Source organism: Syngnathus acus, chromosome 9 (assembly GCF_901709675.1).
Source record: "Syngnathus acus chromosome 9, fSynAcu1.2, whole genome shotgun sequence".
NCBI lineage: Eukaryota > Metazoa > Chordata > Actinopteri > Syngnathiformes > Syngnathidae > Syngnathus > Syngnathus acus.
The window spans coordinates 14,833,977-14,855,388 of NC_051094.1; the positions used below are offsets into that span (position 1 = coordinate 14,833,977).

Genomic DNA, 21,412 nt, shown 5'->3' on the forward strand with positions numbered 1-21,412 from the left:
TAGCTCAATTAATGTGTCTCATTCTTCTTCAGGAAGTCGGTGTTTTCCTTAAATGAATTGGGACAGATGAACGGTACAGCGGGTGGAGGAGGAGGTCTGGTTGCGGATGAGGAGATGCCAGTACAACATGAACTGGGAGAGGAACTGGCCTTTACTGGACGGTGAATTGCCCAAACATAATTGTTAGGGGAAGAAAATAACTATAATAAACAATTCATGAAACCTTTTGTTTTATGGGTTACTCGCAGTGTCAAATTTATCTTTGTAAAGGTACAATACAAAATAATGTGTGAAAAATAACTGTTAGTTGTTAAGCTGCAGATAAATTTATAATAATTTCTCCTTTTTAAAAATCGATTCATATATGCTGTAGTGCAGTTCACAGTGTCAGTCAAATTACATTAAAATCATGACTAAAAATGTATAATATCTTTGTGAATTGGACGAATAGAGTATTGATAGTACATCTCTTGCAGTTTTACCTTATGATGTCGCTGTTGTGCATAGATTTAAAGAAGAAGGAAATGATGGAAGGATGAATTGCAGATATCACAAAATTACTGCACGATTCACAATCGACTATCGTGCCTTGTCTTTGTAATAGCTTCTGCGGTGGATTATATTTGGACATAAAGCGCAAATTGCCTTGGATACCCAGTGATTTCTACGAAGGTTTCCACATTCAGTCCATCTCTGCTGTGCTCTTCATCTACCTGGGCTGCATCACGAATGCCATCACCTTTGGTGGCTTGCTGGGAGATGCCACAGATAACTACCAAGTAAATCAACGCACATGTCCCCTTATTTATTTATTTTTTTAATTTTATAATTCCTGTTTACTCGATTTTAAAATCCCACTTAGAGCTCACACATCCTTCTCCCACTACAATGTTATCTGTGTATGTTCTTCTCATCCTCAACAGGGTGTAATGGAAAGTTTTCTTGGTACAGCTCTGGCTGGCTCTGTTTTTTGTCTGCTCGGGGGTCAGCCTCTCATCATTCTCAGCTCAACTGGACCCATTCTCATCTTTGAAAAGCTCCTGTTTGAATTCAGCAAGTGAGCCTCTTCACCAACTAATGATACTGCAAAAGATCTGAATGAGGGAGATTATGGAGAGTACTGTGCTTTAAAAAAACACTTCAATGAATAATTAGAATCTGAAAATGTACAACCCCCCAACTAAATTCTATCCTTGAAGGTTGAAAAACATCTCTGAAAATGAGTAAGTGAGCATTTCCAGCTCTTGAAATCTTGGTTAACCAAAGTTGAACTTTTTGGGTATAATTTGCCTCAAGTGGGTATTTTCTATTACACGTCTCCATGAATGACCGGATGTGTTGGTGGTGAACACAGCTAGAATACATTGCAGTTATAATGGGGTGTGCACACTTGTGCAACCACATCTCTTGTAAAGGACGCTGTGATTATGATAAATGTTGAACTAGTGAGACCCTTCTTCTTATTAAGATGTAGCAGTTGGCCTTCTTTGGCATTAGGCAGTGCTGACAGCAGGAGTGAACCATGGTAAAGAACAAGTTAAACTACCAATCTGTTTTTCAGCAGGGCCAATTTGTTTATAAGGTTGTGGCGACTGTAGTGAAAGATCAGTTAATGAGTGCTTGAAAATCTGTCCCCATCGGAGAAGAATTTAATGTTAGTGTTTTCGCTGAGTACAAAAGTTGATTGGCTGAGTCTGTTGTCAAAGTGATTTTCGTTGAAGTGTTTAGGATTTCCTTTGTTAAGTGGTTATGAGATTAATTTGTGCTTGAGGGGTTTTAGGTCTTTGAGCCCTTGACTCATTTCATTCATTCAACACGCTTCCGCAATTTCTCTTCCCTAAAGGAATAACAACATTGATTACATGGAGCTGCGCTTGTGGATAGGCATCCACTCATGCTTGCAGTGTTTCATCCTGGTGGCAACTGACGCCAGTTACATTATCAAGTACATGACACGTTTTACTGAAGAGGGCTTCTCCAGCCTTATTTCCTTCATCTTCATCTCTGATGCGATCAAGAAGATGGTGGGCTCCTTCAAATATTACCCTATCAACACCAATTTCAAGCCGGACTACCTCACCGCTTACAAGTGTGAGTGCTTGGCGCCAGACCCGGGTGAGTTTAACCCTTCTTTGACTATACTGACGCTTGACGTTTGTGATTTATGTTTAACATTAAGGGCAGTCATCACAGTGGTCATTATTTGTGCAAATTTTCACTTTTCACACTTAAGTTTGATTTTCATATGTAATTCAGCCTACATTAATGACAGCAATTTTCAAAACAAAAAAGTGGGGTCGATTTTAAGGGCCCGTGACTGACAGGGCCCAATAAATATAGTCAGTTTGGTTCAGTTTGGAGCATTGAAGTGCTGAAGCTCAAATCCCTTGCAGCACCCGTAGCAAAATTTACTATGCTTCCTTCAACATAGAATGCAACACAATAGAGTTCCATGGAATCACCTGCATTAGTGGAATTGTGTACTGTGCATCTAATGTCAGAGAAGTTCCAGGACTGGTGTTACAACATTTCAAATCCAAACTACAAATTACACGTTTAGTGTTAAGGCCCCTGGACTCTAATCGGAAATGTGTAATTTGGATTTGAAATAAATGTCGTTGTAGCAGTCCTGGAGCTTTTCGTACCCATCTCGTATTATTGACCCACAGATGGACTGTAAAACATGCAATCATTTTTCCAAGCATTGATTTCTGTAACTGATTTGTCATTTGTTTGTTTTTGGCATGCTCGAACAATTTGGCTGCTCTCTCATACAAGTGAGTCCCCTTTTCATTGCACGGCATGGCCCGCAGGATGCACTCTGCGGCATTCTCATTATGACGTTTTCTTTTCTATTCCCTCCTGTTCCCCTCCTCATCTACTTCTGTCTTGTTAAACCCTCACCCTCAATCTGTCCTCTCCAACTCACAAACAGTGGCTGCATTGATCTTCAATGGTTTAGTTCCAATGCCAGATAACAGCTCTGGTGTCTTTGGGGTAAGTGCTTATTTTCACTGAGTTTTCCATCGATACATAATTATGGAGACATTTATTTCAGGTTGAAAGTAGAGTCCCAGTTACAGATGTGTTGTTTTTCCTGATCAGGTGTTTTTCATTGTGATAGGAGGTTGTTTTCTCTCCTGTTACTTTCTTTCCTTTATCCATCCCATAATCCTCACACTCCCTCTGTCATGCGTGGATTACAATGTCACATTACTGCTGCTGTTTATTTAAAAAAAAAAAACACCATTTAATTGAGAAACCTTCCTTTTTCTCACCGTGTCTTTATCTCTGCATCACTGCCACCCAACCACTCGGCAGTTGAATGTGACAGCTCTTGACTGGAGCCAGCTGAGTAAGAAGGAGTGTTTGAAGTACGGGGGCTCCTTGGTGGGGAATTCCTGCAAATATGTCCCGGATCTGGCTCTTATGTCCTTCATTCTCTTCTTTGGAACATACTCCATGACTGTCAGCCTCAAGAAGTTCAAGTTTAGCCGCTACTTTCCCACTAAGGTGTGACACTTTAATATCTGTATATTTTCTGCCCCAAATTTAATTTAATATTTTGTTGCACAAACTTTCATTGCATTCATATTATTTCCACAACTGTCAATGAGACCTGCCTGAACAAATTGCTTCAGCTTTCTCAGAGCTGAAGAAGCAAAATTGAAGCACACAAAGTAAACAATAAAGTAACGACTGTGAAGCATGGAGGGAGCTTACTCGTGTTCTCAGATCATTCTGGAGCGGAATTTGCTGGCCATTTTTAGATTGCTTGGTCTCATCTACAGATTATGAGTCATCCCGTTGGATCCAAATGAACAAAAAAAGAGAAAACCATCCAAGAACAGAACAAAGAAAAATCAGATAACACTCAGACAATTTGAACCTGAGGTGCTCGTTGATCCAAAGCTCATTTGAATATCTGGAAGAAGGTGAAAAAGAAGCAGTCTTGAGAAGACATTCTTCAAACAAGAGTTACAGAAATAATTTGATTGCAGTAATCACCTCAAAATGTTATGCAACAGAAAAATTGGTCATTTTTGTTTAGGAAAATAATTTTATTGCATCACATATTGGACATCAGGGATATGCAATCAACAACAATCGGACAAATCAGACAACTTTGCTTGTGCTATTTGGCAATCAATCACATTTAATAAATAGAGCTTAATAAGCACTTGTTTGACAGTAGCTGTGTTAATTGATGCCATGTCAGTGACTAACCCGCTTTTTATGTTGTTGTTTTTTTGACTGACTTTGTCATTATCTTCAGTTGTCTGTTATTATATTGTTTTTTTTTTTCTTATTCCAGCTTAGGAAACTCATCAGTGACTTTTCTATCTTCATGTCAATTATGACGTTCGTGGGTCTCGACATGCTAATGGGCCTTCAAACTCCCAAGTTAATTGTACCAACAGAATTTAAGGTAACGCCTATAGTTCTTCCTTTCCATGCCCTCTTTTATGCCCACCTGTCTATTGTTTTCACCTTCGTTTGTTAACACCTACTCGAGTCAATCACCATTGGCTGTTTCAAAACATTAGGATCTGATTTTGTGCATAAATTTGAATCTTGCACAGTGTGCAACTCATTCTCCAAACAGGATGGAAATTAAATGATTACCTCACTGTATTGATGCATGACGGAGGATGTTTCATCCACTCACTGTGAAAATATGGCATATGACGTGAAAAATAGCTACAAGGATTAAAAGTACCAAATGCATGCATTAACATGTTTACAGCAAAGATGCACATTTGCCCCTTGTTGTCTCACTATATCAGATTGTACAACATGCTGTTGTTTGCTTGATTGCGCCAGTAGCTTTCAAAGAATTCTGCCACGGTTGGGTGGGTGAAACAAATTGAGAGGCTGTTATCAGAAAAATAAATCAGAGTAATACGCAAACACATTGAATAGCTTCAACCATTGATTGTGTTCATTTGAATCTGTCAAGAAAATGGCCAAACACTAAAAAAAAAACAAATGAAGAGAAGCAGTTACAGCATGCAAATACCGTATTGTCCCGAATATAAGACGACCCTGATTGTAAGACGACCCCCTCTTTTTCAAGACTCAAGTTTGAAAAAAGACTTTTTGAACATCAAACTTAATTTTTATACAGAAAATGATTACATCTGAAACAAATGATTATAACAATATATTTGAGAGAAAAAGCATGTTATTTTGCCTCATTCAAATCATGCAAAAATTGTCTATCACATCTTAATATCTGAACATTTAAATATGTAAACTAAAGAGCAATCACATTTGTAAATGAATGGCTTCTGTTTTTTGTAAATAAAGCAATCTACTGTAATAAAACAACAACATTGCAATAACTGCATTAACCATCAAAGTAAAGTCTAACTGTAACTGTAGTCTTGAAACAAATCTGAAGAAGGAAAAACATTGCAAAAAAATAATGCAAACTGCTACCGCTATTTTTATTTTTATTCTTCGTGGCTTTGGCCTGGGGAGTTCAGTTCAGCATTCGCCTTGAAGATATCTCGCGTCATCTAGCGTTGTGAATGGGTATAATGTCTAGACCCCGAATGTAAGACGACCCCCACTTTTTCAGTCTTATTTCAATGCAAAAAACACCGTCTTATATTCGGGCCAATATGGTACTAAACAAAAAAAAAAAGAAAAACAACAAAAAGCAGACCCAGTTTCCATTTACTGTATTTCATGACATGTTTACGACTTGTTTCTTTTTGTCTCAACTAGCCAACTCGACCTGGTCGGGGCTGGCTGGTGTTGCCGTTTGGGAAGAACCCCTGGTGGGTTTACTTGGGCAGTTTTGTCCCTGCCCTCCTTGTCACTATCCTCATCTTCATGGATCAGCAAATCAGTGCTGTCATTGTCAACCGCAAGGAGAACAAACTGAAGGTAGGTCTTCTTATGATAGAATACTTCACTTTAGGGGAATAACAGTTGAAAAGAAATTAAAACAGTTGTACATTTTAAGAGCATTATTTTTTTATTTACCTTTTCAAACTAACTCACATCTCTGCATTGTTGTAACTCAGTTCAAAGTCCTTATTGACTTTTATACAACTTGTCATTTTAGAGTCAAGACGATATAACTTTAAAATATGTTTCACCTTAGGAAACCCAATTAGAATGACTGACCCACAGCATCTCTGTTCAGAAATAAATTATATCACTTATTCTTAACACATTGGCATTCACTTGTATATGCATCAAAGAGCAAATCGGGGTTCAGTATCTTGCTCAAGAATACTTTGACATGGAGCCTGGGGATCGAACCCTTAGCCTCTGGGTTGCGGGACGACTATTGTACCAATGAGCCGACCCATTTCACAGCCTTAGCATAAGACTTCATCTCAAACAATTTCACACCAAAATAGGTGAAAATTTAAAATGGGGGGGAAATAAGCAGCTGACTTAACTGAGAGTTGCATGTTATTTAAAGCTGCTAGTGTTTTGTTTGCGTATGACCGTAAAGTAAAATATAAACAAGAGAAATATGATACAATCCCAAACAAATGCTAAATAAACCTACTGGTCTGCTTCCCAAACTGTTTGAAAACCTGAAAGAAGAAATTTACAAAATATTCTATTTTGCTGTGAAAAGCTTTTTTGGCAGTTTTGTCTATGAACAGCGCCAATTCCACAGATACATAAAACCAATGTCAATTGTACCATCTAAAAACTACAATAGTTACTAATGGGATTTTTTTTTTTTTTTTTAAGGCCGTATCCGAGTAGTTTATTTCTGAGACAATGGATTGTTGCCAAGCACTGGTCTGGTTTAATGTCTATGATAACTCCAGCAATAACTTCGTGTTGTGACTGTTTTTGTGGCTTAAGTAGTAAATGGCACCCATCAACAGGGCAAAGCCTGCGGGCACATTTTTGAATGTCATGAAACATAATTTCCTCTTCAACCATGCAGCTACATGAAAGATCTCCAGAGAAAATACAACCCAGAGACATCCTCCGTTTGATAATAAGCAGTTCGACCCGCATCCCTTTTATTATCACATCAAGTGTTTCTTCATGAGCCTAATGAAAAAGACATCTTTCAACATCTCTTATTTATAATTTCTGAAATTCATCAATCAATGTTTACACATATTGTTACATTTCAGACTGAGGTTTGCACAATGGAGACTTCACACACACCTTTGTCCGTTCTAATTTCAGTCCATATAAAAAATAAAGAACAATTAACTGGTGCTGTAACTATGATTCTGTGCCTGTTGTCCCGGCAGAAAGGTTGCGGCTACCACTTGGATCTATTCTGGGTGGGGGTCCTGATGGCCGCTTGCTCCTTCTTGGGTCTGCCCTGGTATGTAGCTGCCACCGTCATCTCTATCGCCCACATCGACTCTTTAAAGATGGAAAGCGAATCCAGTGCTCCCGGAGAGCAGCCGCAATTCCTCGGAGTCAGGTCAGAAAAATACATTTGCATTTATGGATGTCTGTGTTTTTACCTGTGAAGTCAAATCCTTTGCAAAGTTATTGATAGCAAAAGGAAAGAACTTTGTGAACTGATATCTTATGAGGATCTGCCATTAATTTTGGATTTTCAGAGAACAACGAGTGACAGGCATTCTGGTGTTTGTTCTCACTGGGGTCTCCATCTTCCTTGCACCAGTGCTAAAGGTATGACAGAGAAAATGCTTTATATTTATCCATGTCATCATAATACAGCAAACCCTGACCTAAGGCCTGACTGACCAAAACACGAGCTTCTGGTCCCGTACCCACTAGGGGGCCCCAAAGAGCAATTAAGTCATCATATAGCCTTCCGTGTATGACGTATTCCCCAAAAAAAGGGGTTCAAGTATACAGCAAAAAGGTTCAAGTAATTCAATACTCTCAAACTTTATTTATAACAGCTCAGAACATTAACTGTTCCTCAGAACATCAACAAGACTGATGATCTTGTATTCTTGTATTCTGGATACTTCTCAGCATGTCCAGTTGAAAAATGAGCATAAAATGTTGAAAATACCCATCCCATCTCCTGTTTTTTGTCAAATTGGTTGTTCTTGTCTCCAACCTTTTTTCTCTTCATGGCAGGTTTTAAAAATGACATGACTGGGATTGGGTGACAGGATGTCATTTCCTTTCACTTGGCGTCACTTCAGAATTCTGCAGTATTATATTTGTTCTTGCACATTATAGTTGCTCCAATTTTTTTAAGGCCGAGACAATGTTGTATATCGAATGTTGTGCAAATCAACCCGTCGTCCCCTCCAGCGTATTTTTACGATTTTTATTATCCCTATTAAAATCCTCAAACCCAAGGGGAGATCCAACAATAAAAATGATCAATCATTATTGGCAGGAAAAGAGATCTTCAAAAGGTTTTGCTTAGGGCCCATGGAGGCTTGAGGTGGCTCTGAACAAATTTCAACACTTGGCAAATAAGTCCGTGCATCTCTGGCAATGTTTCTGTTCCTAAGTCTTGAACCATATGAGACCAGAAATACAGTTTCACTCAAACGAGCTGAACTGTTTTTAAACAGGCGCTATTTCTATTTGTATGTATAACAGAGTGTCGTTTTTGTGTTTGTTTGACCATCTGTTCCTCAGCTATCTTCTCCCTGGTTGATGGAGGATGACAGAAGGGTGGCACTATTTTGAGTATTTATCTTGATGTTTATTTTGTCAAATTAGTATTTCTTGTGGTTCCTCTCTTTAGTACATCCCGATGCCTGTGCTGTACGGCGTCTTCCTCTACATGGGTGTAGCTTCCCTCAGCGGAATTCAGGTATTAATGGTTGCATGACCTTCGTATTACCTTTTTTTTAAATGACGGAGAGCAGTAAGCAACTCATTGCAAGCTGCCAAACAAACCAACCAGCAGGCAGATCACCACGTGGCAACTCTAAGAAGCCCTTCCGATGATGGCGACCAGCGCTACTCCAATCAAAAGTGTCGTTTTTTAAAAAAAATTGATGAAGGCAGCCTTGTACTTTTGATAGTTCTGGAATTGGACTTGATTCGATCACATAAAGATGCTTTCGATGCTTTCAGCTAAACCCTACTTTATGGTGCGCAGACAGTCTGAGCTGTGGCACAAACACGAACCCTGTCAGTGATCGCTCATTAATTTTATTGCTCTACATTCAATTAACTCCTTCACCCCTCTGCCACATGCTTCAATAATTCATGTTCTTCCGTCTGGACCCGAATACCAAGTGACCCAAGATAACTTCTGCGATAATTTGACCGGGTGTTTGAAACTGACAATGCCTGGTTTTATTCACCATCCATAGTTCTGGGACAGGATTAAATTGTACATGATGCCATCCAAGCATCAACCTGACCTCTCCTACCTGCGTCATGTTCCTCTGAGAAGGGTCCATCTGTTCACCTTGATCCAGATCATATGCCTGGCTGTACTTTGGATACTCAAATCGACATTTTTAGCTATCATCTTTCCAGTTATGGTATGTCATAATCTTTTTTAAAAAAAAAAATGCACTACACTGTTTAAGATTGTGATTCGAGTAAATGTCTCACAAAGATTCATGGCTGCGAGAGCAATACGTGGCCATGAAACAAAGTCTTATTAAGGACACGTATGATTCATGTTAACGCCATCTTCAAATGCCATCCAACTACATCATACATAGAGCACAACCTGCCTCTGAGACAAATATTGTTGAGAAAATAAAAATGTGTATGCGTATCGTGTTGCATTCAACTTCAGATACTGGGTCTGATGGTCGTTCGCAAAATGCTGGACATGGTCTTCTCCCAGCATGACCTGGCTTGGGTGGATGACCTTCTGCCAGATAAAGAGAAGAAGAAGAAGGAGGATGACAAGAAGGGAGGGAAAGACAAGAAAAGGCCCAAATTGGAAGCCAGTGAAGAGGAGGTGAGAAATGTGAACTCTTGCTGCCCCCTGCAGGCCATGTCTGAAATTGCTTTTGTGTGTGTGCTCGTATTGATTTGCAGGATAAGTACAGCCCTTACTCCAACCATTCACCAAGTTCAGATTCAGACTTGGATCGCAGGTACTGTGTTCTCAAACTGCACATCCCCTACAAAGATCTGGTCTATCCTGATGTTGTACAGTCTGAGTGGGGGGCATACTGTCAGCCCTCTCCCACACACCATGCTCTTTAACACGCGCATGCGCACACACACACGCACAGACAAACGTAACTTCTTGTTTTCAGTGACGCGCTTGAAAAGTAGAATTATTAATGGAAATCCAAATTGTGGTGGTCAAAAGCTTGAAATACATCTGACAATCCATTCTGGGATGCTGATTGACCTCATTTGGTCAAATTTAGAAATTAATTTATGAAATGAATGAAAATACTCAATTTCAGGTCCACAGTATCATTTAAAAAACATTTAATTGGATGGGGCAATGTTGTAGAGTAAGCATAGGTAATTAATATATCAAACCGTTATATTAAACCATTATATTAAAATATAATATTCATTGTTTACATTGATGACCTAGGCGTAATAGACAATTTGCAGATGTACCTCTGGCATCTCACTTTTCTTAACTAGCTTAATGTCACACAAGTGTAAAAAGAAGTTAATAATGTAAAATTTGAATAATACATTCAGATTTCATTCCGATTGTCAACAACCTCTTTAACACTGAGATCCTGCATTTTTTTCTAACCAGAGTCAGAGAGTAGCTCATTCAGGCACACAGCATCACATAGACCAGGGGTGTCAAACTCATTTTTTTCGCGGGCCGCATTGTAGTCATAGCTTCTTTCGGAGGGCCATTATGACTGTCAACCCAAATAAATGTATGAGCACCTCATATTATATACAGTAAAAGCTACAAAACAAACTGACAAATAACTCGTTTTTAAACCAGACGAGTAAAAACTGGTCAAATATTTTTAAAAAAAGGTATTATTAAAAGTGAAGACAATTTGAAATTCTAGTAATGACACACGAATTTGATGCACAATTTGTTTTCGCGGGCCACATAAAATGATGTGGCGGGCCGTATCTGGCCCCCGGGCCTTGAATTTGACACCTGTGACATACGTAGACCATGACTCAAAAGATTTGCAATGTTGGATGCGAGCACTTCAACCTTGGTACACCGCATTGAGAATTTTGTAAATCAGATGATGGGCCCTAGAGGACGCACACACACACGTAATTTTTATTTTCGTTTAAATTTTACTTATATGGTTCTAGTATATTATCTAAAAGTGTACAAATCAAATGCCATCACCATACACTTGGACATTTATTTAGTGGCCAACTCATTAGGTACACCTCCACCATCTTCTGACATCCAAGACAGAAGTATGTATGTAATAGATGAATGCAAAATAATTATTTTCTTTTGTTTTTATTTTGTGCAGTATTCTCTTGTATTGTATAGCAGTTTTAGAAGCAATAATCCGTAGTCTTTTGTTTCCCCTATGTTTCGTGTCTTATTATTGCATGGAATGTAAATCACAGACAAAGACAGAATCCGTTCAGGGATTGTCCGTAAAACATTGTCCTCAGTGTGACATGCTCGGGCTCAGCCGCTCACTTGTCCTCTCCATGCACTTTAAGGCAATGCAGATCATTCTAATCTTACTTTTCTTCCTGTGGTATGTAGCAAATCTTTCACGGTATGTGCACAATTGTAAACAATGTATTTTTCTTTAATGTGTGTAATTTTATGACAGATGGGCTGTGGAAATAAATACAATTTATTATATTTATTTGTTGGGTCATTATGCCATTATGTCAGGATATTTATCTTTCTGTGTTCATGATCATGTATTGCATGGATAATAATAAGAAATTAACAAAGATTTTGGTGTCGAAAGGACAGATGTCATGTTTAGACGATTCATTCCCAGATATGCTCATCCATATGTTACAAGACTCATTATTACTTTGGTTGTTTCTTTTTTTTCACCCAAAACTCTTTGGAAAATCCACTATAATTGCATGTGAACTCTGTTGTAACTTTAATTCATCGATCTTCCCTCGTCCAAAGTAAAGCACAATTGATAGATGTGGTAATTTAGTCCTACAAATACATATCACCCTTTAGGCCTCATTTTTTGTTCGCAAATGGACCATCATGTCTGCATTGCTTTGAAAGAGGCATGGTTTGGGGAAAAAAAGCAAACCCAAATTTGACTGTGGTAGATTATCATCTAAGATGCATGTAAAGTAGTTTAACATCCACAATTAACAAATCAACGGGCATTTCTCGTTAGTTGTACAGTATATGCATAAGAGACAGAATAATGGATGAAAAAGTAATTTTATATTTAAGCAATAAGTGAATACTGTGGTTCATTTCTAAATTATTTGTATTTTAAAAAGTGTTGTGAAGTGTAATTTGGAAGTGAACTGTAAAAAATGCATAGCGACTATTGCTTTCAGTTAACCACGAACAGTAGAGGCAGTTGCGCTTCCCCTGTCATTTGTCCATTTTTTCCTAGACTCCATCATGAGCTTCTGTAGTTTGTGTCTGGCATCTCAGGAACAAACTTGTATTTCCTCCCATGGCCTCCCTCCTCAAACTCATGTTTTTGCCTAAGTGTGTGAGATACTGTAACTGGCGCTTGCCCTTCCTCAGCATTACCCTACACCTGAAGATCTCCTGCCCGTCATCTCCAGCCATGCCAATGGGGCGAGGGATGGCCTGCCCCGTCCCACAGGTCAAGATAGAGATGGAATCTGACGACGACTCGGACATGGATCACCACCGGCCACGAGACATGAGCGGCGAGACGACGTTATGAAGTGGACCCTTGCAAGATGTGCTTCAGAGCGCCAAGTGTCCCAGACAGCAGACACCTCAATAATTCTTATGAACCAGTGGGTTCCTCATAAATGTATTGAACTTATAAGAAATTAAGCTTTCATGTGTTGTACAACTCTTCCTTTGATGTATCATGCGTACGTAGCATTTTCTCAATACGATATACTATATAACGTACCATACTGTCGTGTTGGCCTCGGTATAGTGTTATGATGACAGGCTGACTTGTCCCTCAAAAGTAAACAGAGGTTTATTTATGATACAGTATAGGCTATTTACATGACGTAAAGTTCTATTTTCAATAATTTTGCTATGTAATGTATTGTGTACTGCTGTACTGCATGTATGTATGACCCCTCAGAACCAGCTTGCTTTTGACCATGGCCTCCTAAACCTGTCAGTGAAAACTATTCACAATGGGATATTTATCTGGAACAAAAAGAAACAACCAAATGTCTTGATGTTCTTGAGGTTTTTATTAAGCAGGTTGTAGAGTACAGGTTTCTGTTTTCGCAAATACTGTTATGAGAAATGAACAACTTAACCATGAGCAGGCCCATTTGAAAAATGTGTCAAAATGCCTACCTGTTTCTCAATTTAAATATTACATTAAAAGTACAGTATTCTAAAATGGACTGTTTCTAGTATCATTGGATTACAGCACAAGCACAACGGCTTACTGGAGCCATGCCTTTAGCATGCTAATATGCTAACCCATTGTCACGTAACAAATATCTAGACACCTTGTGCTACATGACTGAACACACTAGAGTACATGAGGATCATTATTCTGGAGTTTGCAGATCAGTTTTCTGAAAGATCTTGTCAAAATATTAGACAACCATGTGCCCACTACGTTCCTGAAGGTGGTGACATAATAGCGTTCTGCGTACATTCTCAACATGCCATGTGTCATATCCTATTAAATAAGTGGACTAAAAGTGCTTTGAATTAAACAAAGAAACATCATTTCTACCAGCATTAGAGTTCAAACAGCCCCCATATTGCCTGATAAGAAATCTTGTGTACTACTTCACAGTGCTTAGTGTTTACTGACACGACATCTTTATGGCACATCAACTTTGCTACCCACTTGAATCAACAGTGGATGTGGCACCTCGGAAAAAAATGGCCTCATGTCATTAATGGAACGGACACACTCCCTGTCAGACATGTGGTGCCCTCGGCATATGTCAGGTGAGTTGACAGAAGTTACCAAGCAGCAGAGTGGGTTGTTTGGTGAATCCATCCGCAAAGCCCTCCCCTTCTACCAGGACTGGCCTCCTATTGCACATTGGGCAAAGTTTATTGCGCTCCTGGGAGGACCTCATCCAGATGATGAGGTTCCAACGCTGACCCGAGGAGATAGGCAGGGCGCCGTGCATGTGTTGGCCCCGGTGAAGAATGCCCTCGCCTGCTCTGTGTTCAATCTCTGAACACTCTGTCTCATTTAAAGGCACCTGCAAGAAAAAGTGATGGAACTCACCAACGTAAAAAGTAGAATAGTGGTACTGACTTGTTCATTTTTAGTGCCTGTTAGACACAAAAAATTTGAAGTTTGTTGTGCAATTCATTCCAGTGGAAATGTAGAATTTCTAATGAAATCCAATCAAAAGTTATGAAAGACCAGCTTGTTCCAGAGGGTGTTGAATCACAACCAATTCACATTCAGAATCAGAACACACCGCAAAATGTACCTGTCTCATATCACCAAAGTAAAGGTTTCCCTCTGTGAAGTCCCTGCCCAAGGAGACATTGAGCGTGACCTCCGCGTTATCGTAGTGGTAGCTGAGGTCCAGGTCTTCGTTTATGTCGTATTTGACAACAAAGGCTTTGTGACTATCCAGACTGTGGCCTCCACAATCTGGGTAGAGCACAGTTGTGAGTGAGTGTAGGTACTGCTGACGAAGAGGTGTGACAAAGCCTTCATCAAAGCCAAGTTCGTTTAGAAGAATCTGTGAAGAAAGCAACACATGCCATTGAAGGACTGAAGACATTGAAATCTGACATTTATAATTCCATTATTTACATTTGCATTATTGTATACACATAGTTGGCCTTTGCTAAGGTAGGGTGATATGATGACGAATTTGATTTGTCGGTTGATTTTAAGCTGATTCGCGGTTGATGCCCCTCCAGACCCAATCGCTAGTACAGCATTGAGTCTGGCTTGCCACTTGCCAATGGTACATGTAACTCTAAAGTGTACGCTAAAGTAGGGTTACTACAGAAAAGGCATGTTGGAGAAGGATGGTCTACAAACATGGCTTAGTTATTTGAGTTCTGACAGAGGGAATGGGCAAAACAGTCCGGGTAAGCTTTTGGTTTCAACTGTATACCTTTAAGATGTTTTGCTGAGTGAGCTGGAGCAAGCAACATGAGATGTGATTGCTAACAACAAATAACCCACATTTAAGCTCAATTGGAGCCAGAAAAGATGGTTGAATCACCCCATAGTTGTTCATGGTGTTGGGTCGACCTTTAGGTGCTGCAGAACGCTCAAAGTGCTCCAGCTCGTCAATCAGATCGTCGCAGAAGCTTTTGGTGAACACTGGGAAGCGGTAGACCCTAGCAGCTTTGACAGAAATGATTGTAAGATGCTCTGTGTGCCACTATCATGCCAACAATCAAACAACTGTACCTAGTTTCATCCAGTACAAAGGGCAACAAAAAATACTTTTACAAATAAAAGATAAACTATTGAAGAAAAAAGTGTGTATATAAGTGGGTTATGTAAGTGTGTTTAAAGACATTTTTTTGTAGAATTCTGTTTAAAGTTTAAATGTTTTAGGAGTGTATCGGAGGGAGCACGATTGAACAACCCTGTCGACAGTCAAATGTACTATAGTTGCATTATTGCATTACTTTGTTAATAATGATCTTGTGAATATGCTAAAAAATGTATAAAGTTTAGAAACATGTTTCTTTAGCTCACCTGTTTCTTTTTCCAACAAGTCACAAAGACTTTGAGATGTGACATTTCGACTCTGACAAAATTTAACTATATGCTTGAACTCTGGCGCAAGGAACGTCTCCTAAGAAGAGGCATTTAAATGCATTAGAAAAATGTTTACAATCAATTACGATGACATCTTTGAGAGCAAATACTGCACCTGCAGATGGTACACATGAGGATGTAGAGGCCGGTATGCGTCCTTTATGATAGCAGCTCTGTCAGCAGATGTCGCAGCAAGACACATTCGCCTGTCCACTTCCTGGGAAATCTAAAAGAAGGATGGACATTTAGCGCCTCGACAGTAGGTTGCAATAGTACAATTCTTTTATCCCTTGTAAATTCTCACATTTTCTCACTTTAAAACCACAAACAAATGTAATTACACAATTAGGATCATGGAGCCGATCACCGAGCTAAAAAATAAAAAATAACTGATCATCGATTGTAAGATCAAGAAAGATGGACAATCAGTCCAATCAATATAAAAAAAATATTAATAATTTTACTGCACAGTTGACCCCCGGTCTTTCGGGAAGACTGCCCACGGAGAGCCACAAATTGCGTACAATTAAAAATGCATTTGAGAGAAAAACAAATACTAGACAATATACTCCCCAAAGCATTGGGGGGGGTCAATAAACAGAAAATCCTGAAACCCCCCATCAAAAAGGAAAAAAAAAACACTATTTATAACATTTGAAAGAAAAACGTATGTTACGGTATAATATATGCTGAGAATTCTTCAATTATTAACAATGGCAGAATAAAACGAGATTTTTTGTTTGTTGTCATGTCTTGCTTTGCTGATCTGATCAATGACGTCATTGATCAATCAGCAAATTATGATATTACAACTGATCCCAGCTTGGACATGACATGTAAACATGTTATAATTCTCTCCTTTGGTTCAGATGACATCTTTCATGAAGGAGTTATGAGTCATGACATTCCACTGATGACAATTACAGGATGATTCTGTTTTGTCCGCAAAATTGAGTGATTCCACATTTTTTCCTCTGCTTGCTCTAAAAACAAATTGTTACTGAATAGAACGAATTTCTCTCTAGTTATTTTTGTGAACCTTAAAGCTAGAAAGGTGGCTTTTTTTTTTTTTTTTAATGTAACGCACCTCATTCAAATGATCAGAATCGTTTCAGGTTTCCACATAGCTTGCTGATGAACGATAACTTGCCTTGTTAAGGACATCCTCAAACTGTTGCTCGGTAACGCAGCCAAGCCTCTTCAGGAGCTAAAATATACGCGTCACGTAGGTTAATCGGATTTCCACATATTAATACTGCAATCAAAACACGTTACGCTGGACTCAACTCACGGCTTCATAGTCTCGTCTGAACTGCTCTTCCGTCATAAAGCGAACATGAAGTTTGTAGTCTTCGAGGAAAATGTTGTCTGTCCTAAAACAGCTGCAGATATAAAACTGTTGATTTCCTTTTCCTTCATTTGTCATCGTGGTCACTAAGAAAACATTGACACACCACGCAACTGACATGCAATGCGCCAACTTTCCTTGTTTCTGGTGTCGATTATCTGCGAGTTTGCCTACCACTTCCGGTTTGCAAAGGAAACCCGTGATCAATAACAATACAACTTAGACTACGACTACCATTCGTAGTACGACTGATAATAATAATAATAATAATAATAATAATAATAATAATAATATGTATAAAATGTTTCTTACCAAAATATTTGATCTACAACATTTAAAAACGTTGAGAACAAAATAATTCATGCGATGGGCAGTTTGTATTTGCTGATGCACTCGCCCCAAGTTTCTTGATTTTAATTTTACAAGTATTGTATTTTTAATACTTATATATGTTCGAAGTAAATTGAAATTCAATAGTCAATTATTATATAATTGATATACAATAATTGGTATAACAATATTGAGGGCACAATGTCCGTTTTCACAACAAGCCATAAGTATCGTAAACGTTTTGATTGCACGACAGTTGGTGGCGATAATGATCCTCGATGTTGCTTTTCATCATTAGTGAAAAAGAAGAAGAAGACGTCACTCCGGTCGCATGTTTTAGCATTAGCGCAATTTGCTACTGGATGTTTTCTGATGGTTTTACGTCCTACTATCGTTAGGTCTTTGCAGGAATGTTGAGTGTCGACGCTTTGCAAGTAGCAGAGGAGGAGGTGGTCGAATCCAGCTCGAGTAAACTTGGCGACATTTACACTTTTGTGGCCAAAGGATGCTTCCCACAGTCGATGAATCCATTGAGGAAGAAGAATCTCAAAAGATACGCACAGAAATTCATCATCGACGGTGAGGCTTGCTTTAAAATGTTACATTATCGAATGTGCTCCAGGGTCACGAACCCCGGTATTCAAGGGATTAATCACAATGTTTTAGATTATCCCTCTTCCACAACACCCGATTCAAATGATCAGATCATCAGCTGTGTAAGTATGACAACGATCCTGATCATATCAATCGGGTGTGCTGTAAGTGCGACACGTTTAGATTGGTGCTCTGGAGGACCAGAGTTGGTGGGCCCTGATATTGTTTGTGTGTGTGGGCACAGTACTGTATTTGGCTTTCTACAACGGTATGGGGTAATTGCCGCTGTGCAATGCATATTATTGTGATTATTTAGGAATTTGTAAAATAAATGTGGCAGCCCTCACTTTTAATCGAACCAACATTGTTTATTAAATTCATTCAACTTTTAAAATGCAATGTTTTCTTCTGCTCAATGAGCAATCGTTGATATACCATCTGTGTAAAAATGTTTTTAAATTTAATTCCGCTTCTGTTTGCTCAAAAAATGTATGCCAGACTTAAAACATTGCCCCTAAATTCATTGTGAGTTTCTATGAGATGTCAGCCCAACAAACATGAAAAAATTAAATACATTTCCCAATCATTTCACATTTTATGTTACTTGAAATCGGAGCCTTTACTGCCTGCACCCACTATATTTCAATTTATCTCTGTATTTTAAGATGCCAAGCTCTATTATGTGGGGCCAAAGAAAGAAGAAAAGAGAGAGGTTGTCATTGAGGCTGAGCGGAAGAGGCAGATTTTTCTGGACTGCCACTTTAATGACATCGGACATCATTTGGGTCAGAAGAAGACTGTCCACAGAATTCAAAGCAAGTACTACTGGCTGGGCATTATCAAGGATGTGGTGGACTGGGTACTGTTATTATGTGCTTATTAACATCTAACATCAACTGTGGCACTAAAGATGACGCCTAATCTATCTGATTTGATTTTTCAGATTAAAGTATGTGAGACATGTCAACATGCAGAGAGGAATAAAAATCTGGCGAGGACAGTCCGACCAATCAAAGTGGATGCACCATGGGATATCGTTGGAATTGACATAATAGGTTTTTGCCTCATTTTGTTCTGAAAAGATTAACTTGTTTTCTGTCATTGGTTTCCAGTTTGAGACACGTTTTCTGCTTTTCTTTTTGTGTTCTACAGGGCCTTTCCCAGAGACTCAGCAATTGAACACGCATGTTACTGTTCTCATTGATTACTTCAGCAAATGGCCTGAGGCATTTCCACTGCAAAAGACGGATGCTGTCTCCATAGCGAGGTGTATTTCCAAATGTATGTCCAGGTAAACGCACACATTCTGACTGCTTAGAATGATATAGAACATTCAACATAGGGTCTTGTTGACATTATTACAATTTAGCATTTTACATTGTGTTGGCCCACATATTGATGCCGTGAACCTTGACATACGTAGACGTGTGTTCAAGCTCCTTAATTGAAACCTTAACATAAAATCATCCAAGGAAAGCATTAGTTTTTACCTGTAATATTTTGGTATTTAGAAATTGATGACAATTGGAATTATGCATTCACCCCGGTTTGGTTCAGGTTTGGTTCCCCGAAAACAATCGTGTGCACACAGAGCCCAGACTTCTGTGATGAGGTGAGACGTCGTCAATAATGAAATCATGCAAGACGATCAATCGGGGGATTAGAAACGTGTGGATCTTCGGTGTGTCAGTGTGTTGTGGATTATTCTTTGCAGGTTACAAATCTGTTGAGCCACAGATGGGGCATCATGCAAAAAGTCTCTCCTCCGGCTCAGCCTCAACTCAACCCGCTACACGACTGCACTAGTCCGTTGCTGAAAGAGGCTATTACGCAGATGGTGACAGAAAAGCAGACAGACTGGGATGACTTTCTGGATCCTGTGCTGTTTCTCTTCAGAACATCTATAAACCCTACAACCAAGTTCACGCCTTACTCGCTCATGTTCAACCGGAAAGCGAACGCTCCAAACCAAGTAAGACAAGCTATTTCCAACAAAGCAGTTGGTTTTCTGTTCCTTAAATTCCCCTTTTCTTTCATTTAGGCTACACTCGGTCCACTTGGATATGATGATCATGAGCAGGACATGTATTCTGTCAAAGAGAAGGCTTCCACATACATGACTATAATGCAAGAACAGCAGAACACCGTTAAGCAGTTGGTAATTATTTATCTTTTCCTTTAAGATATGTATAATCTTAGTGGAAAGGGGCTTGTTTTTTCATAATATTGATGTTGGGCATGGCTTGGGAAAAAAACATATTCAGAAGTAATTCATGAATAGTTAAATCTGTGGGTGCCAACCCACGAGTGAGTATGGAGTCAGTCAAAAAGAGTTTGTTTCCACGTTAAAATAACCACTGTTGTTCGCCAATATAACGGTACCATATACATGACCAGAAATTGGTGGTAAATTGTGAGAGAAATTGTGGTAAATCCCCAACTACAATTTACAATACGTGCTATCATCGTCTCTCCTTACCAGCATGTGAGTGTTGGTGGTAACGTTACTCTTATTTAAAAATGGAAATACTACAAAGAAACAAAATAATCTCTCTCTCTCTCTCGTCAGAAAGAGTTATTCTCGTCAGTGTATTTAGCATGATAGCAAATGTTAAACAGATGTTTAAAAATTCAACTACTGTATATTTATAAAGTAATTCAGTTACATTATTTTTTCTTTACTTGTTTGGTCTTTCAATGTGTGTCTTCTTCAGGTGATAGCCAACATGAAAGCAGCCTACAAAGAGGAGAAGAAGAATGTAAAAAGAAAGGCACACAACAGCCCCTCAATGACTTTAAAAACATCAGAGCCACTGTTTTGCGCTGGAGTGTCCCCTTCAAAAAAACTGAAAGAAGATGGTTTATATTTATCTTTCCCCGTGGAGACGGTGCTGGCCACCGAGCAAAGTAGTTCTGAAGTTATAAAAACTGAATTAACGTTTCACATGGCTGAGTCTGATAATCACTGACAATTTAGGACTCTGAAATGTTCATCTCACAAGTTGGAAAGACTGCATTTGGAATATTTGAAGTTATGAATGGAAAATGGTATCCAAATAATGATAAAAGCAGGGTTCATATTTCAATTTAACACACACTTCAGTGATGTACATTAATTGTGCTTCTTTGCCTGAGCTCCAGAGATCATACAAATATTTTCCTAAAAAAATAAATTATTTCAGTCCACTTTGTCTTTGGAAGTGTTTTGTTGTTAGTGTTTTTTTTAACTTGATTAATGTCAATTATATTGTTAATATATTTTCCAAACTTTCCACCGATTCCTCCTGGGTAACCATACCACAAAGTCCTTTGACAATCAATAAAATAGTTTAAAACATTTCACTCTGACAATCAGTCATCTAATAAAACTGATCCTGGCCCCCAGTGTGGTTTG

At 38.8% G+C, this 21,412-nt stretch overlaps 3 protein-coding genes across 7 annotated transcripts in view; 2 read left to right on the forward strand and 1 right to left on the reverse strand.

Annotated features, from left to right (window-relative positions):
- Positions 1-13,383, forward strand: part of slc4a5a (solute carrier family 4 member 5a) — a 37,807-nt gene extending 24,424 nt beyond the window's left edge. Inside the window, exons 12-26 of the mRNA XM_037258835.1 lie at positions 33-161; positions 605-779; positions 924-1,057; positions 1,844-2,115; positions 2,963-2,997; positions 3,322-3,513; positions 4,316-4,429; positions 5,734-5,895; positions 7,245-7,423; positions 7,566-7,638; positions 8,684-8,752; positions 9,261-9,434; positions 9,698-9,865; positions 9,946-10,004; positions 12,563-13,383. Of these exons, the coding sequence (XP_037114730.1) occupies positions 33-161; positions 605-779; positions 924-1,057; positions 1,844-2,115; positions 2,963-2,997; positions 3,322-3,513; positions 4,316-4,429; positions 5,734-5,895; positions 7,245-7,423; positions 7,566-7,638; positions 8,684-8,752; positions 9,261-9,434; positions 9,698-9,865; positions 9,946-10,004; positions 12,563-12,728 (2,101 nt within the window). The 3' untranslated portion in view covers positions 12,729-13,383. The remainder of the gene's footprint in view (positions 1-32; positions 162-604; positions 780-923; positions 1,058-1,843; positions 2,116-2,962; positions 2,998-3,321; positions 3,514-4,315; positions 4,430-5,733; positions 5,896-7,244; positions 7,424-7,565; positions 7,639-8,683; positions 8,753-9,260; positions 9,435-9,697; positions 9,866-9,945; positions 10,005-12,562) is intronic.
- Positions 13,202-17,262, reverse strand: ogfod2 (2-oxoglutarate and iron-dependent oxygenase domain containing 2). 2 transcript variants are annotated; one of them, XM_037258837.1, is made up of 7 exons: positions 17,038-17,262; positions 16,897-16,953; positions 15,862-15,972; positions 15,684-15,783; positions 15,199-15,323; positions 14,446-14,703; positions 13,202-14,208 (listed from the first exon to the last, which is right to left on the reverse strand). In XM_037258837.1, exons 1-7 carry the CDS (start codon positions 17,212-17,214, stop codon positions 13,942-13,944), a joined length of 1,095 nt encoding a protein of 364 aa, XP_037114732.1. In that variant the 5' UTR covers positions 17,215-17,262; the 3' UTR covers positions 13,202-13,941. The 2 variants fall into 2 exon arrangements, with proteins under 2 accessions (XP_037114732.1, XP_037114731.1); XM_037258836.1 differs by having other exon boundaries at positions 14,434-14,703.
- A 448-nt stretch (positions 17,263-17,710) lies between these two features.
- Positions 17,711-21,209, forward strand: zgc:113436 (uncharacterized protein LOC503528 homolog). Of its 4 annotated transcripts, none has more exons than XM_037258070.1 (8): positions 17,711-18,003; positions 18,684-18,877; positions 18,962-19,073; positions 19,171-19,309; positions 19,576-19,630; positions 19,709-19,990; positions 20,060-20,176; positions 20,733-21,209. In XM_037258070.1, the coding sequence occupies exons 1-8, from the start codon at positions 17,835-17,837 to the stop codon at positions 20,985-20,987; spliced, it is 1,323 nt and encodes a 440-aa protein (XP_037113965.1). In that variant the 5' UTR covers positions 17,711-17,834; the 3' UTR covers positions 20,988-21,209. The 4 variants fall into 4 exon arrangements, with proteins under 4 accessions (XP_037113965.1, XP_037113967.1, XP_037113968.1 ...); XM_037258072.1 differs by having other exon boundaries at positions 19,733-19,990; XM_037258073.1 differs by having other exon boundaries at positions 17,867-18,003; positions 18,684-18,833.
- Positions 21,210-21,412: the final 203 nt, after the last annotated feature.